This window comes from Physella acuta, unplaced genomic scaffold, assembly GCF_028476545.2.
Source record: "Physella acuta isolate Inbredline_101_S28 unplaced genomic scaffold, ASM2847654v3 ptg000590l, whole genome shotgun sequence".
NCBI classification, from domain to species: Eukaryota; Metazoa; Mollusca; class Gastropoda; family Physidae; genus Physella; species Physella acuta.
Genome location: NW_026732109.1, coordinates 640,001 through 658,983, shown reverse-complemented (window position 1 = coordinate 658,983; position 18,983 = coordinate 640,001). Strand labels below are relative to the sequence as shown.

The following is an 18,983-nucleotide window of genomic DNA, read 5'->3' as shown; positions in this document are numbered from 1 at the left end:
GAGTAATTTTGTACTTATTGCACAAATGTTATAAATTATTCAATTTTGGTAGGAAAATATGCTTTCTGGCTACAAAAATTGGAACCATTTGAAACCAGCTTTTCGAGCCTATTCTGTATGAATCATCACTTCAAGCTGTAGGACTGGTCTCTAGCGGTGTTTTTTTTATAACCAACACACTAGATAGACGGCAGGTACTCGAGTAACCTGGTATGAATTGTATCGGGATGTCGGTGTACTGGTACGATCGTTACTGAGGTGACTTAACAATAGTAACAGGTGTCGCCCCATTAACCACTCTGCATGCGGGCAGAGATAGCTAGAGTTCGATAGGACAAGCAATCAACGTCTTCTGAATGAACAATCAACGGCCTTTTAATGAACAATCAACGGCCTTTTAATGAACAATCAACGGCCTTTTAATGAACAATCAACGGCCTTTTAATGAACAATAAACGGTGTTTTAATTTACACTTTTAAAAAGGGAGAGACACATTTGCGAGTAAAAACTAAAGAACATTATGAACTAGACAGGCGACAAGTCTCAAACACTGAAATGACTAAATGTGTTGAACACTGTGTTTAACAGCCGATGTAAGCAGGTATAAACGTTGTAAACACTAAGAATTTTAATCATTGAAAACACGGAATATTTAAAATCAGCGTATGCAACATACGCTAATTCAGCCTTTACTGTTTTTAAGGGGGACTGTTAACTGTATACACAATAACCTATATATTATTATAGTGGGCGGGTAGTTGTAGGCCCAAAACCCCTACATAAATACGCCAATAGTTATATAGAAATGAACATAAATAAATATTAGGAACATAACTTGCAGTGCATTAGGATATTTTTTCTAAGTTTTTCACAGTTTATTTTGCAAATAATTTTTTAAATCACTTTACATCTAAAAGACTTGACGACTAAATAAACTGACAAACTTTCAGTCACTACATTATTTACATTAACGTATTCTAGTTTTATCTACTGAGATATCTTATACTGGTTATATATTTAATGACTAGCAGTTAGACCGTCAATATACAGACCACGATGAATGGGCAAACCGTGATCTCTTCACTGAGGCTCAGGCACGTGACCTGAAGGTTGCATCTCTTGATGGCAGCAGGAACCATATTATACAGGTGTTAACACATGGAGTCTAGTCATCGAACATTATAGCAGACTGATTTTGCTGAGCCATCAGAAAAAAATGTCCGCCACCCTACTCAGGAAACTACGAGTGCCCCTTTCCCCCCCCCCCCCCCCTTCCCCCCCCCCCCCCCTCCCCACGGAAGATTTTTCAAATGTCCTCTCCCCCGAAGAATAATATCTGAACACAGACAAAATAGGTGGATAAAGCGTCAAAATCTGGTAAAACTTACGTAGAACTAATTTACAAAATTGGTTAAACTATTTCATGTATGCATTAATTATTGTTCTCTAATGGTTAAGCATGATGAATTTAATATTTTAAATTTTAAATTAATCTTATATCTGAAAGTATAATTAAAAAACGAAAAATTCCTTATTGCCAAAGTACTTAAAGCATTTTTTTTAATAAAAGGTAGAGCATGTAGATCGTCTGTTTAAGTGTTTAAGTATCCTGCCCACTAATTAGCCTACCTGTTGTGAGCTATTTGGTCAATAATTAAACCGATATCCAATTAAACAAAGCTTAGGAGTGAAGTCTTGTCACATTTTAAAATGAGTTAGAAAATAAACGAAAAAAACACATTTTCCAGCCAAAATGTTGTGGTTCAGATTGGTGTGCTTAATAATTCTAGGAACTGCGTGTGCTCCTTTAGCTAAAAGTGAAGGGGGTAAGTATTTTCTCCAACACTACACTTACATACCAATAAAGCTGGTTTAATTATCTGTAGACTATATGTGTAGCTGCATTTATAGCTGGTTGATGAACATTGAAACAGTGAGCAGATCAAATATGTTTGTAGGATTATGATTTAAGGAATAAAATAAAATTAATCTTCTGTAATGTTTTTGTGTTACTGTTTTATAAGATACTCAATAAGTCCCTATACAACTCATTCGATCTAGTCTGTGTACAACTTAATAGTCACACATAGTCTATATACAACAGTATGTTTACATATGCTTTTTGTATATAGCAGGATGGTGGCACACAAAGTCAATAAACTGCTAAATGGCCATGCATAAAGTCTTAGGCTTGTGTACATACAAGCTTTATCATCATAGTTCTTGCTGTAAATTCTACAAAAAAATACAGACTTCATTATTTACTTTTGTTTTGTTGTAGCTTCTTTCAATACACTTTTAAACTGTTTCCCACAAACACCTTTGGACCAAACGTTTTATTATTATATATTTACCACGTTCTTTACCTACAGCTACCTGCTATAAGAACATCGGCTGTTTCTTTAACGAATATCCTTACTACTCGTCTGCTCGTAAAGTTCCACTTCCGGACAACGACATTCAGTGAGTTTAGTCGTGTGGCAAATACGTGTATATCGTTTGATAGTTTAGGCATATCATCACACATAAACTAAAACAACACATAAACTCATATTAAGACACACACACAATATATGTATATATATATATATATATATATATATATATATATATATATATATATATATATATATATATATATATATATATATAAAGAAAGAGATAAAGAGTAAACGTCATATATATTTACTTATTGATTTCCAACAGACCAAGTTTTATCTTGTATACACGGAATGTGACAAAGCCAGGCCTGCCTATTGCTGTTGAAGACATCGACGATTTAGAAGTCTTGTGGCTAAATCTAAAGAACAGGTCAACTCAAATCTTGATTCATGACTTCACGCACATCAGAAACAAATCTTACACGGATGAGCACAGTTGGATGCATGTGCGTGCTTAAGACTTTGAGTAACACGACTGTAGTTTTCACTGTGTATGTGATTATTATTGTAACTGAAATATTTATCGTTATTATCCCTGGAGTAACACGACTGTAGTTTTTACTGTGTATGTGATTATTATTGTAACTGAAATATTTATCGTTATCATCCCTGTGCCCCAGGAGATGAAAGACGAGCTACTGAAACACGGAGACTACAACGTGATTCTGGTCGACTGGTCTAAGTCCACCGTCCTGCCCTTCTCCAGAGCAGTTTCAAACTCCAGGGTGGTAGCTGCGTACATTGCCAAGCTAGTCAAACAACTCCTGGTAAACTCGGCACTTTCCTATCTCAATGCGTGAAATGTACCATTAGGTTTATAAACAATTAACGACAGGGATCTAGAGGATGTTCAGTCAAAAAGTCTGGACGTAAATCTACTGAACACAACCCTGACGAGACATACACTTACTGGACAGCCAGTCCCCGGCAACTAAAACACTGGATATTAAAACAGCTTGGGGGTTATTTAAATAAAAATGTAAAAATTTTTTTTTAATATTCCGTCCAGGGGTAACTTTGCCGAGAAGACAAACACAAGTACAGATTTTTGTTTCTATTTTATATTTGAAGCAGCATGTACAAGCAGGCAGATGTAAGCCTACCAATGATATAGTCTTACTTCATTGATTTTTTAGGATGAGATAGAAATACCAGCCTCATATCCATATAAGCCTACTACTTACATAGGCTTACTTTTTTATTTTTTTAGGATGAGATAGAAATACCAGCTTCTTATATCAATATAAGCCTATTACTGATATAGTCTAACTTCATTGATTCTTAGGATGAGATAGAGATACCAGCCTCATAATATCTATATAAGCCTACTACTTACATAGGCTTACTCCATTAATTTTTTAGGATGAGATAGAAATACCAGCCTCTTATATCCATATAAGCCTACAACTGATATAGGCTTACTTCATTGATATTTTAGGATGAGATAGAAATACCAGCCTCTTATATCCATATAAGCCCACTATTGAGATAGGCTTACTTCATTGATATTTTATGATGAGATAGAAATACCAGCCTCTTATATCCATATAAGCCTACTACTTTTATCGGCTTACTTTATTGATTTTTTAGGATGAGATTTAAATACCAGCCTCTTATATCCATATAGGCCTATTACTTATATAGGCTTTCTTCATTGATTTTGTAGGAGGAGATTGAAATACCAGCCTCTTATATCCATCTAGGCCTATTACTTATATAGGCTTACTTCATTGATTTGTTTAGGATGAGATAGAAATACCAGCCTCCGATATCCACCTGATTGGCCACGGTCTAGGCGCACATATCGCTGGGTATGTTGGTAAAAGATTCCAGAAGGACAAAATTGGCAGGATCACAGGTTAGTTGTAGGCGTAGCTTTGGCTGGTGCCTGTACTCTACTAGCACATACTGTTAGTGATGGTTTGGTCCTTTAAGATACATTCAGACTTTCTAAACTGCGATGTCCCTTAATACTTTAAGTGAAAAAATTAACAGCTACATGTACTTAAACTGACCAAATGACACCATTTCAATAAGGAAAAAAAAATAGCATAAGCTGCTTGTGTTACTTTGACAGGTTTAGATCCCAGCTCGCCGTTGTTTGAACTGGAACCTTCACAAGTCAGGCTGGACAAAGATGACGCTGAGTTGGTCGATGTGATACACACATCAATGGCAACAGATGATACATTTGGTAGATATGTGATATTTACACACATGATACATTTTGTATATATGGGATATTGACATACATGATACATTTGGTAGATATGGGATATTGACATACATGATACATTTGGTAGATATGGGATATTGACATACATGTAGCCGTAAATGCATGATGCATTTAGTAAATATGTGATATTGACATACACGATACATTTGGTGCATATGTGATATTGACATACATTATACATTTAGTAGATATGTGATATTTACATTCATCTAGCCATAAAACACATGATGCATTTGGTAGTTAAGTGAAATTGACAAACTTGATTCATTATATAGATATGCGATATTGACAAACATATAGCCAAACAAAAACCCACAATACTTTTGGTAAATATATGGCATATACCTCAACATTATTATACCCATAAAACCCATTATACGTTTGATAAATATATGATATTTATCTACTTGTCATAACAACACATTATGAGGTCGGTGACTATATGATATTTAAATGTTTACATGCATGTAGTCACAGCGATAGGTGACACAATTAGTGAATACCAAATTTCTAACAGACATAGTAATATAATATGTAGCCTATTGGTAAAGTAGTCGCAATTAATGTAGTACTAATCACATAACCTCAGCTAAGGCAAGCTTTTATTTCTGCATTTTAAAGCCTTTTTGAAAAGACATCTAAATCTAACTATTGTTAAGTAAAAAGCAATTCAATTAATATTACTTATAGATATGGTTAAACAGTCGATCTATTATTTAAGTTACGAACATTACATCCCGTTTCAGATATTGGCATCAAAATCCCTGTTGGCCATATGGATTTCTACCCAAACAGGGGCTACCTACAGCCGGGCTGTGAACCACGGCACAACGTGAAGCAGAATGTTCATGATATTGATCTGCGTATGTTCAGATTTTTCAATTTCAATATTTTCATGATAGATTTTTGGACGTTTAGAAGTACTATCTTTTCAACAGTGTGTATGTCTTCAAGCCAAATACAAACTTTAAACCTGTTTTCACTTTACTGTTCCAGTTGTCAACAGCTACAATAGCTGCAGCCACGACTTTGCCGTCAAGATCTTCACAGAGAGCATCAACAGTCCGTGCTATTTCCTCAGCTTCCCATGTAATTTTCTTGGTGACCATTTGGTACGGTAATGGCTTGATGCATCATCACTCACAAACTTACACATCAGCACATTTTGAAACTGCACACTTCCATTTATATATATATATATATATATATATATATATATATATATATATATATATATATATATATATATATATATATATATATATATATATATATATATCTGTAGGAATCTGACTGCCACGACTGTGGTGCCGAAGGCTGTGCTGTAATGGGTTTAAACGCACACACCAGCAAACCTTTGATCAGTGACAATGTGACGTATGTTGTGAAGACAGATGGCAAGAGCCCGCTATGTTGTGAGTACCACTCCAGTTCTCGTACGTGAAAGAGAGCACGCTATGAAGGATAATAATATTTTCTATAAGGGTTTTTTTTTTGTAACCTGCAGCATAGTGTGCTATACTGAATGCATTTTCAACCATTTTCATTCCGTCGCCAAAATACATTTTACATTAATTTGGTGTATCTAAAGTTGGAAAGTTGTCTGTCGTTTATTAAAGCCAACAACACCTCAACGTTTCAGACAGTAAACTATCTACACATGGGTATTCTCGTAAACAAAGAAAAACCACTATTTTTCCCAGTAATCCATTTAGACCTGGATGTCTTGGTTGGCACCAACAACCCATTCTACATACACAACTCCAACCTGATTCTTATTGCCAACGGGACAAACTTGACAGAAATGATACACATCAACAAGGAGTAAGCCCACTTTACTTGTTTTTGATTTAATAAATAATAATTTAATAATATATTATTTTTTTTAATTACACATTTGAGATATCGCATATTCTCTTTGCATTTTGAAGTGGCAGGCTAATACAATGCCTTTAAAAAATATTTTTAAAAAATATTGTTTTTCATCAGCCCAATGACGCTGGTCCGTGAAGGCCTCCTCAATTACACGCTTGAGCTGCCCAGCTCTATTGGGTACCCGTTCAACATCTCTCTCCAGTGGACCGTGACGGAGACGGCCATGGACAGCAACAGCACGACCCCAGAGCCCATCAACACCCTGACCATTGACACGGTCAGGATCTCGTCTGAGCCGGCTGGAAACGTTGCGAGGTAAATATTTACTTTCTTTTCTATCTATGCATTACCTTTACTTTTTAGCAAACTTTAGATCTGTTTTTTCTTTTATCTAAACATTACATTTACAAACGGTTAAAGTTCAAATCTGTTCTTTCATTTTTTTCTAGACATTAAGTTCACAAATGGCACCATGTATGTATCTTACAGGATCAAAAACTTAACCATTATTTTTAGAGCAAACGTTTTATCGAAAACCAGTTCACATAATATATTATTAGCTGATTGCATCTGGCCACATTTTAACATGGACGTTTACTAATCAATCAAAACCTTCATTTTATAATTAAATATAAGCTATTTATCCAAGAGTAATATTAGGACATTGGTTCACTTAATAAAAACTTTTTGCATCAATTTCAGATTCTGCATACAAGAAGACTTTTTGACGTTGATCAAAGATATTCCGGTAACCATTGACAACCCATGCAGTAGAACTTAGCTATCCAAAGGATCCAGCTGAATACTACGGCTAATTAGTGAAGAAATAAACTGAATTTCTATTAAAACTTCATACGATGTTATGCTTTATGTTTATTAACCAAACAATTAATTTACAGCAGTTCTCTTACGTATGTCCATCGAAAATATGTAAACAAAAAAGAAGAAACTGCTTTTGTCATCTAAACATTCCACCATACGCATAGAAAACCAACTTGTATTTAGTTTCCCAATGATGGTTATCAAATTACTATCTTTAAAATGACGTGGAAAACAAATTGAGCAATGACAGATAAGTGGTCACTATCGTATCACGTGACAGTAGATATCAGAGATAGATGAAGGGGCCTCCACTCCTGGTCGGGTTGCAGCCCCTACACTGCTAAGGTTGATCAAGGGCTCTTCTATGTATCAATGTACAATCACTTTTTTTTTTCAAAAAACATATCCTGCATTAATGAATATTGATCTTTATTTCTTTTTCTGTCTTTAGTTATTAAAATATCTTTATTAACTTTAGTTTTCAGTTTAATTGAAAAAAAAAATGAATCCAATACGTTTTATTTTCTAAAATATTATTTTTAAACTGACCACATGTTTTTCATATGTATTTGTAAACAAAATAAATAGCATAATAAATTGTCGATTCCAAATAATTTGTTGGTTTTACAAAAATACATCATAATCCACAAAAAGGCATTATATCCCCTCCTCTCTCTTCAATTATATATATATATATATATATATATATATATATATATATATATATATATATATATATATATATATATATACATATATATATTATAATATATATATATATTAACCAAACAGCATGTACCATTGTGCATCTGAGAAAAGGTACACTACAATAAGATATGCGCCGGCAGTTGAACAAAAAGTTGTAAGACAGCTAGACCAATTACAAAAGTTGTATGACAGCTAGACCAATTACAAAAGTTGTATGACAACTAGACCAGTAACAAAAGCTGTAAGACAGCTAGACCAATTACAAAAGTTGTTTGACAGCTAGACCAATTACAAAACTTGTATGACAGCTAGACCAATAACAAAAGGTGTAAGACAGCTAGACCAATTACAAAATGTGTAGGACAGATAGACCACCAAATAAACGCTGTTAGGAAATTAGACCAATACCAAAAGCTGACGACGGTTGAAGATAACCATCACCTTATTGGCTGGTTCTTCAAGTTGTGTCGAGAGATGCGGGCAGACAACTCGTGGGGTATAAAAAGTAGAAGTTGTAAGTTGTAAAGTGTGGGGACACTTTGTGGTTGAACAGACGTCTGTCTCTCCAACATACAACACCAAAGTTGCAAGGTATTTCTACTTTTGTCAGACATGTGTTTAAGAATGGTATATTTTTGTCCGATTGATATACTTTTGATACATTAAACCACCTCTTGTATGTGTATATCCTTTAGATTATTTTGAGGGATTATGTAATTTAACAAAAATAAAGTAACAAATACATTTTTTAAAATGCTTAAGAAACTAAGTTAGAATCATTTTGATTCCAACGTTTTTTTTTAAATTTAATTTCGGAGGGTAGGTAATTTGTGCTTATTACTTTGTTTTAATGTTTACTAACCCACTTTTAAAAGTCTATATTAAAATGAAAGTGTCGTATTATAATCAAACTTTTTTTCATAGCTGAATTTTAGTTTCCCTAATTTATTAATTAATGCCAGAATTGAGCTGAGTTGTTTTGACCATTTGATTTTTCTCACAGTCGTCCTCATTGGCTGGCTGTATCACACACTCACCATGAACTACCTGAATCTTATCCTGATGGTTTCTCTCTGTGTCCATCATGCCCATGGTCTGCTAGGTGAGTCAGTTGTCTTTGAGATGGTGTCAATGTGACTTTCAAACCAATCAGAGGCGTAGCGAGGGAAGAGGGGGGCGGGGGGACATATGTCCCCGGGCGCCGACCTTAGGGGGGGGGGGGGCGCCAAATTGAAAGATTGAGGGGGGGGGGGGGTGCAAATGAAAAGTTCGAGGGGGGTGCAAATCGAAAGTTTGTCCCCGGGCACCGGGAAGGGTCGCTACGCCTCTGAAACCAATAAAATGTACATTACGGTAGACATATTTAAAATCAAATCATTGTCGGATTCAATGAAAAATGTGTTGTAAATTACATGTAGTTGTCCTGAAGAGGAAACAGTTAGATTTCTGGCTGATATAGTTCCATTAAACATACAATACAATTTTACAGAAAATAATTGTTAAGTCAGAAAATGTGTAGTTTGGTAAGACTGAAAGAATAAAATGTATTTCATTTAAATTTATTAGTCTGTATATTTAGAGACAAAGAATACATGAAAATAAAATTAGGAAAATTTTAAAATTGAATTAGACTGAAAATATCGTTATTTACATAATTTTATCAATCACAAGCTAATAAGCAGACACTGCAACAAAAAAAAAATTAAATAAAACACGTGCTATGTATGTACACGAAGTATATTTATTAGGTAATTAAATATCTAATGTTTTAATGGTAGATAAAATAAGATAAGTTTTTAAATATATTTTATTATAAATAAACTAAACGTTTTAACTTCTGTGCAAAATGTTTCAAAATATGTTTGATCTCAGAAAAACTACATTTTTGAACTTCTGTTCTACGTTGTTTTTTTTTAAAGATAAACTAAACGTTTGAACTTCTGTGCAAAATGTTTGAAGTTTTATGAGAGATAAACTAAACTTCTGATCCTCTGTGTTAAACAATTCACTATGTTTTATGACAGATAAACTAAACGCCTAAACCTCTGCGCTAAACGATTCAATATGTTTTATGACAGATAAACTAAACGGCTGAATCTCTGTGCTAAACGATTCAATATGTTTTATGACAGATAAACTAAACGCCTAAACCTCTGCGCTAAACGATTCAATATGTTTTATGACAGATAAACTAAACTTCTGATCCTCTGTGTTAAACAATTCACTATGTTTTATGACAGATAAACTAAACGCCTGAATCTCTGTGCTAAACAATTCAATATGTTTTATGACAGATAAACTAAACGCCTGAATCTCTGTGCTAAACAATTCAATATGTTTTATGACGGATAAACAAAACGCCTGAATCTCTGTGCTAAACAATTCAATATGTTTTATGACAGATAAACTAAACGCCTAAACCTCTGCGCTAAACGATTCAATATGTTTTATGACAGATAAACTAAACGCCTAAACCTCTGCGCTAAACAATTCAATATGTTTTATGACAGATAAACTAAACGCCTAAACCTCTGCGCTAAACGATTCAATATGTTTTATGACAGATAAACTAAACGGCTGAATCTCTGTGCTAAACGATTCAATATGTTTTATGACAGATAAACTAAACGCCTAAACCTCTGCGCTAAACGATTCAATATGTTTTATGACAGATAAACTAAACGCCTAAACCTCTGCGCTAAACGATTCAATATGTTTTATGACAGATAAACTAAACTTCTGATCCTCTGTGTTAAACAATTCACTATGTTTTATGACAGATAAACTAAACGCCTGAATCTCTGTGCTAAACAATTCAATATGTTTTATGACAGATAAACTAAACGCCTGAATCTCTGTGCTAAACAATTCAATATGTTTTATGACGGATAAACAAAACGCCTGAATCTCTGTGCTAAACAATTCAATATGTTTTATGACAGATAAACTAAACGCCTAAACCTCTGCGCTAAACGATTCAATATGTTTTATGACAGATAAACTAAACGCCTAAACCTCTGCGCTAAACAATTCAATATGTTTTATGACAGATAAACTAAACGCCTAAACCTCTGCGCTAAACGATTCAATATGTTTTATGACAGATAAACTAAACGGCTGAATCTCTGTGCTAAACGATTCAATATGTTTTATGACAGATAAACTAAACGCCTAAACCTCTGCGCTAAACGATTCAATATGTTTTATGACAGATAAACTAAACGTCTGAACCTCTGCGCTAAACGATTCACTATATTTTCTATTGTATGTAGGCTCTGGCAAGAACAAAGGGTCAAGCCAGAAAGGTCTGCTGAGTCTCGGGGCAGGCCTTGACCTTGGTGCCAGCCTCAGTGGAGTTCTGGGTGCTAGTGCTGGGCTGGGTGCTAGTCTCAATAGTGCTCTCAGTGCCGGTGCAGCCGTTGGAGCTGGCGTGTCGGGAGCCGTGAGCGCTGGAGCAGAATTGGGTGCTAGTCTAAATGGTGCTTTGAGTGCTGGTGCTAATGTGGGAGCAGCCGTTGGTGGCGCGGTTAGCGCTGGTGCAGAAGTCGGAGCAGGTGTCAGCGCTGCAGCAGGTGCAGCAGCCAGTGTGCAAGGTTCGGTAGGTGCTGGGGCAGAGGTCGGTGCAGGTTTAAGTGCTGGAGCTGGACTAAGTGCTGGTCTAAATGCAGCCTTGAGCGCTGGTGCTAGTCTTGGTGCAAGCTTAAACGGTGCAGTTAGCGCCGGAGCTGAAGTTGGAGCTAGTTTACAAGTCGGTGCAAATGTAGCAGCCGAGCTAGGTGCTAACGTCAATGGAGCAGTGGGCGCTCAAGCTGGGTTAGGTGCTAATGTCAACGCTGCTCTAAGTGCTGGAGCTGAGGCCGGTGCTAGGGTGGGAGCCGGTGCTAATGTAGCCGCTGAACTCGATGCGAGGCTTAGGGCGGGTGCTGGCGCCAGGCTAGAAGGTTCCATGAGTGCTGGAGTGGCAGCTAATGCTAAGGGAAATGCAAAATTTGGAGCAGGTGCTAGTGCTAATGTAAACGGCGGTTTTAGAGCAGATGCTAGTGCTAGTGCTAGTGCTAATGCTGAAGCTGATGCCGATCTTGACGCAAATTTAGAGGGCAGGTTTAGAGCCGGGTTAGGCCTCGGTGCTAAATTACAAGCAGGTGCTAACGCTAAGCTTAAGGGAAAACTACAAGCGAACGCTGGTGTAGAGGGAAGTGTCAGTGGTCAAGTGAACGGAGCTTCCTCGCTAGAGGCCAACGGAGTCTTCGATGCTGAGGCGTCGATGGGCGCAGGTCTAAAGGGCTACGGGACTGCTGGGGCTGGGTACAAGACCAGTGGTCAAGGCAAAATCAAAGCGGCAGGTGGGGCTAAATTTCACAGTGACAGCGAATTTCAAGCTTATGGAAAAGGCAGTTTTAAAACAAGTGGCGACACGAATGCAAATGGTGAAATTGATTGTGAAGACGAAATCGAAGATGATTGTGAAGAAGAATATGGAGGTGGGGTTGCGTCAAATAGCGAATTCAATGCGAACGGTAAATTTAAATCTCACAGCAAAAGCAGTTTTAAATCTAGCGCTAGTAGTAAGGCCAACGCAAATGGCGGTTTTGATGCTGATGGCGAATTCGATGGCGGATCGCAAGGGGAGTTTGGCGGTGGGGCCAATGCAAATGGCCAATTCAACGCAAATGGCCAATTCAACGCAAATGGCCAATTCAATGGGAACAGTAAATTTAAATCTCACAGCAAAAGCAGTTTCAAATCCAGCGCTAGTAGTAAGGCCAGTGCAAATGGTGGTATTGTTGCTGATGGCGAATTTGATGGCGAATCACAAGGGGAATATGGCGGTGGGGCCAATGCAAATGGCCAATTCAATGCAAATGGCGAATTCAATGGGAACAGTAAATTTAAATCTCACAGCAAAAGCAGTTTCAAGTCAAGTTCTAGTAGTAAGGCCAGCGCAAATGGCGGTTTTGATGCTGATGGTGAATTTGATAGCAAATCGCAAGGGGAGTATGGCGGTGGGGCTAATGCAAATGGCCAATTCAATGCAAATGGCGAATTCAATGCGAACAGTAAATTTAAATCTCACAGCAAAAGCAGTTTCAAATCCAGCGCTAGTAGTAAGGCCAGCGCAAATGGCGGTTTTGATGCTGATGGCAAATTCGATGGCGAATCGCAAGGGGAGTTTGGCGGTGGGGCCAATGCAAATGGCCAATTCAACGCAAATGGCCAATTCAATGGGAACAGTAAACTTAAATCTCACAGCAAAAGCAGTTTCAAGTCAAGTTCTAATAGTAAGGCCAGCGCAAATGGTGGTTTTGATGCTGATGGTGAATTCGATGGCGAATCGCAAGGGGAGTTTGGCGGTGGGGCCAATGCAAATGGCCAATACAACGCAAATGGCCAATTCAATGGGAACAGTAAATTTAAATCTCACAGCAAAAGCAGTTTCAAATCCAGCGCTAGTAGTAAGGCCAGTGCAAATGGCGGTATTGTTGCTGATGGTGAATTTGATGGCGAATCACAAGGGGAATATGGCGGTAGGGCCAATGCAAAAGGCCAATTCAATGCAAATGGCGAATTCAATGCGAACGGTAAATTTACATCTCACATCAAAAGCAATTTCAAATCAAGTTCTAGTAGCAAGTCTAGTGCTAATAGCGAATCTAGTTCAAATGGTGGAGTATCATTCGAGGGGGGTGCAGAGGGGGACGCCAGCTACAGCGGCGGATTTAAAGGCGGGTTTAAAAGTTCGCAAAGTTTCGGAGCAAGTGGAGATTATGACATGGAAGCTGGGGGTGGGGTGCAAGCGGGAGGTGCTGTAGGTGTTGCTGGAGGCGTTTCTGGTGCATTAAGTGCCGGAGCTGGGGTTTCAGGTGCATTAAGTGCCGGAGCTGGGGTTTCTGGTGCATTAAGTGCCGAAGCTGGGGTTTCTGGTGCATTAAGTGCCGGAGCTGGGGTTAGCGCTGGTGTTGAAGGTGCTTTAAGTGCTGGGGCTGGGGCTTCAGCTGGGCTTAGCGCTGGACTTAACGCTGGGTTAGGAGTTGCAGCCGGGGTGGGCGCGGGCCTACAAGGTGCATTGAGCGCAGGAGCCGGGTTGAGCGCGGGCCTACAAGGTGCATTGAGCGCAGGAGCCGGTATTGGCGCAGGCTTGAACGGTGCTTTAAGCTTAGGAGCCGGATTAGGCGCTAGTCTTAAAGGCAACTTGAAACTGGGCGCTGGGCTGGGGGCTGGGGTCCAGATGGGCGCGGAGGCTAAGGTTAAAGGCGAAGTTGATGCGGGGGTGGAAGGGAGGTTCAGCGGCAACGCAAAGTCCCGGTTCTCATCCTCTGGGTACGCCAACGGCGACCTAAGCAGCGCAGGAGAGGCTGACGACGGCTTTTACATGGAGAGCAAGAAGAAGATTGCCGGCCAGAACGGCATGAATATCGACAGCAGCGCCACAATGTACTCAAACTTCGGCTCCAGCGGTTCCTTGAAGAACAACGGCAAGTTCAAGGCCGAGATGTGGTCTTCAGACAGCAGCGGGGAGACCGAGGGTTATTCCATGAAGTACAACGTCCCATAAAGCCGGACGCTTCAGTGTAAGTAATCTTGTTCTACGTCCCTTACAGTGTACGTTGTTAATCTTATGAATTTCTTTAGTTTTCATATATATATATATATAAATATATATATATATATATATATATATATATATATATATATATATATATATATATACAGTGGCGTAGCGAGGTCGGGTGTCAACCGGTGCGGCACTTAATGGTGTCACCCCCAAGAGGCGTAGCGACCCTTCCCGGGAACAAACTTTCAAGTTTTCGATTTGCACCCCTCCCTCAAACTTTCGATTTGCACCCCCCTCAAGTTTTCGATTTGCACCCCCCCCCCCCTCAAACTTTCGATTTCCACTCTCCTCAAGTTTTCCTCTATATATTTTGCTATTTTTTGCTTGGTGTCACCCCCCCCCCCCTAAATGGTGTCACCCGGTGCGGTCCGCACCCCCCGCCCCCCCCCCTCGCTACGCCCCTGTATATATAAATAAATGCGTGTTTGATAGTGTGTTTTCTAATAAATGAAGGCTAATTTTTTTTTTATTTCCAGCTTCTCGACAGAGAAAAGAAGAAAAAAAATAACTGATAAGATATGATCAATAAATTCTTTGATATTTGAAAGTTTTGTTTCTCCTTGTTTATATTTTTGTTTAGTTTTTTTTTATGGAAATGTACTTTGTTTCAGTTTTTATAAAATTTAAACACAAATTATTTGGTGATAATTTTAATAAAACTTAATTTTGTAAAATAAAGAATATCCACGGATATAATTTCTACATTCAACGAATCACAGAAGGGAACTAACCGTGACATTATTACATACAAACTGACAACGTAGTGGTAGCAGCTATTCTTAGATACCAAATAGATAATTTCCGTTTGATTATGGTTATGAAATATAACCAATGTAGTCACTAGATTTCTTGGATCTTAGTTGTCGGGCACGAGTTTGTCCAACTTCTGACCAGACTCCGAGTGGAATGTTTGAGAGTACCTTGAGCACCCTCTTCAGAGGTGAGGTAGTACATCCCACATAGATCGTCGAGGTGTCACGGTCATCGTGGGAGCAACCATTTACATAACAGAGGGGTGTCAGGTGCCACTCGTAGTATTCCAGTGCAGCACGACCAATCAGCCGACCCCAGGTGCTTGTGCTCTGGAAAGTAACTCTGAAGGTCGTTGATGTTAACAATTTAAAAAATAAATTTAGAGACCTTGGCTGGAGTGCACTCAACTTGACTCAACTGTCTAGATTGTCATTTCGATCGTGTACATAGTGTTGTCATACATACGATTCTATTTCTTGGAACTTATTACAAAGTACTCTCCTGTATTTTCACTTAAATGGGCTCGAGTCTGTAGGGCCCAATCATGATACTTAGCTGACTTACAGAAGAAAATAAATGTGACTGGGCATAGTGCTGACCACACTATGCACCGAGGTTATAGTAAACTATAAAGTCTAATTTTGCCCTATTTGTACTGGGCAAGAGCGGAAATAGAGATCAAAACATCATCTGAAGCGAATTATATTTTTCAAGTCAGCGCCATCACCAAAAGAACATTTATCAATTTACATTTTATATCATTGTCTAACTACATGTATCTTTAAGTGAGGTCTAGTTTTAAAATCCATCCCAGCCACAACAGTTTAAAATATATAAGGATCTGTTTGTTAATACTATGTTTAAATATCTTTAAATCTGATCCGTTACAAAATAAATTGTGTTCAAAGGTACACAACTGTTGTTTTATTGACAAAATGTAATGTATACATTCACACGGTTATCGATCTTTAACAGCCGTAGCTTAAGGGCGTGTATGTAGTACGGAACATAAACTTTAGATATCTTTAACAGCCGTAACTTGAGCCGTGAATGTAGTACGGAACATAAACTTTAGATATCTTTAACCCCTGCCACCTCTGCTGCTAAACACATTATATAACATTTTTACAAATTATCCCAACCTGTCGTTCATATTGAATATCCCACCCATCAGTTATATAATATGTATATCAAATACCCTGCCACCAAATACCACTATAGAGCACTTTTACAACACAAATTCTTAGTACTCAAACGTTGAACAGTGTAGTGAAAATGATACAAACTATGTAGGTAGCATTTAGGGACCAATAAATAGCACAGGAAACAGTTTTGGTTGCATTAATTATGTCGTAGAAGTAACTTTAATTTCACTCTTTAATTACAAATTAACCGAAAACAAAATTATTTTCTGTTTATATTTTTTTGTCTTCAAATTGTTTTTGAGTGATTCGGAAACATATTCTTCGTTAAACATGTTCTTATAAATTTCAAGAACTAAAACATTGTCTTCTAGTGTAGCTCCCTAAATACAATATAGACTACTTTATGAGGGTGTATATTTTATGAAGCAATATGTTCCACCTATATGAAAATGCCAGAATCTTCAGGAAAAAGAAAATAAGTCCACTAAACATAAGACAGCAACCACCACTACCAGAGTGGATACAGTAGCAGTGGGTGTAAGCCTACCCTAATAGGCTGCCTTGATAAGACATTGTGCTGATACTTGAATCTTTGATACCAGTTATTGTACTGATGGCTGAATCAAATACAATTTTTGTTCTAAATCAAGGAGCAAAATCGAGCTGTATATTTTGTTTAAAAAATATAATCCACCCCTACACCCTATGTAACACAACTATAAACTACCCCTACAACCCATGTTACACAACCATAAACTACCCATGTTACATCATGTACATTCCCTATTGACCAACAATAGAAATAATTACATACATTTATAGGAAAAATATTTTTATGTTTGAGTCGAATAACTAATATATTCCAAGCATGTTGTGTAAGCTAGCGGTTGGGGGGGGGGGGGGTGAGGAGGTGATGGGTTGGGGTTGGGGCTGTTCACATGCATGCATGTAATTGCCTAGATTCTAGACACCGACAGGAAAAACTCAGGTCAAGCACTTCAGTTGACAGCACATTAAAATATCCTAAAACAATTTTTATACCGTGCTTATGTTACAAGTTTCGACATATAAGCCTACTAGGTAAATACTGTAAACAGACACATAAAACATGAAGTTTTATGGGCGTTATGTACACGTTTTTAATCAAATAATGTGCATATTAGCAAAAAACTTAAAGAAACTTTATCATAGCACATTTTCATGGGTGCAAAATGGTCAAATTAATAGCATTGGCGTCTCAACGGTGAGTGTGTGTGTGTGAGTGTGTGTGTGGGGGGGGGTGGTACTTGGCCAACACCTTCATAAATCCGTTCTCTGTGAAATATTACAGTTTGTATTATACGTTGTCGCGCATTAATCAGCCAATTATAAAATAACTGATTAATATCCGTAGGGTAAGTCTTTCTCTTATATTCTCTTATTTACATAGACTATCAGCTGTTAATATTCTTATATCCAGCTCTACCAACTGAATTATTAATTCATTTACCAGGCATCACATGAAATTCACATCCTGTGGAATAGGGCTATTCTTTTAAGGATGAGTTCTACAGAAATTAAAACTAAGGTCAAGGGCATTGTGTTGAGACGTGGTTTAAGTTTTTATTTTCCCAACAAGGTCCGTTTGGTCCATAATATTTACAACACAAGGCTATCCCTGCTGGGGCCCGATCACTTGCCGGTTCCAATTCTTAGAGAGCTTAGTGGGGGTAATAGCGTCAAGGACAAACTGGCATTACATTCCATTCTTTAAGCAAGGGAAATAATTCTCCACTTTTCCATCCACCTCTCCGTTTATTGCTGAGTTGCAGATATTCAATTCAGATACATTATCTCAACATTTTCGAAAATGTCTACTTTCCAAGAGTTATATAATTTTTCTCTGAATTAATTAATAGGGAAGATATCCAAGTTAAATCTGAAACAAGAGGTTACAGTAACGTTCAGATGATAATTATCTTTCTATGGGGAGAGTGCTTTACATATCAACATAGAAGCAATACAAGCCAATCGTCTTCGACTTCAAGAGACAGCTGTCATGTTTGGTGTCTTTGAAGTGGGAGGGGCTTTAACCTTCCCCCCCCCCCCAACAGTATATGTCTCCTCCTCTCTCAGTAATTATTAAAAAAACAGAATTCAAATTGTAACTGACACGCGTCTAACATAAGTCAGTATTATAACGATATACAATGACGCGCTTTATATATCCAATACTTTCTATGCCGAAGTTTTTAAAGAAACTTTTCTCAGCAACTTGAAGCTCAAGAACACATTGTGTGAAATGTTAAGATACGAACTGATAGTAAACAGGACTGTTTCCCAAAAACTATGAAGTTATGAACTACATACAAACTAACACACAGACACGCACACAAATAGTCCGAAAATA

The 18,983-nt window shown here is 37.6% G+C and overlaps 2 protein-coding genes across 2 annotated transcripts; both read left to right on the top strand.

Moving 5' to 3' along the window:
• Positions 1 to 1,702: 1,702 nt before the first annotated feature.
• On the top strand, positions 1,703 to 7,937 carry LOC131947226 (pancreatic lipase-related protein 2-like). The gene is made up of 12 exons (XM_059308373.1): positions 1,703 to 1,827; positions 2,374 to 2,464; positions 2,708 to 2,888; positions 3,063 to 3,209; positions 4,186 to 4,300; positions 4,520 to 4,636; positions 5,425 to 5,541; positions 5,675 to 5,790; positions 5,964 to 6,093; positions 6,382 to 6,502; positions 6,668 to 6,868; positions 7,256 to 7,937. Exons 1-12 carry the CDS (start codon positions 1,755 to 1,757, stop codon positions 7,332 to 7,334), a joined length of 1,488 nt encoding a protein of 495 aa, XP_059164356.1. The 5' UTR covers positions 1,703 to 1,754; the 3' UTR covers positions 7,335 to 7,937.
• Positions 7,938 to 8,560: 623 nt separating this feature from the next.
• On the top strand, positions 8,561 to 15,243 carry LOC131947260 (fibroin heavy chain). The gene is made up of 4 exons (XM_059308406.1): positions 8,561 to 8,674; positions 9,087 to 9,185; positions 11,356 to 14,652; positions 15,173 to 15,243. Exons 2-3 carry the CDS (start codon positions 9,122 to 9,124, stop codon positions 14,634 to 14,636), a joined length of 3,345 nt encoding a protein of 1,114 aa, XP_059164389.1. The 5' UTR covers positions 8,561 to 8,674; positions 9,087 to 9,121; the 3' UTR covers positions 14,637 to 14,652; positions 15,173 to 15,243.
• The last annotated feature ends 3,740 nt before the right edge of the window (positions 15,244 to 18,983 follow it).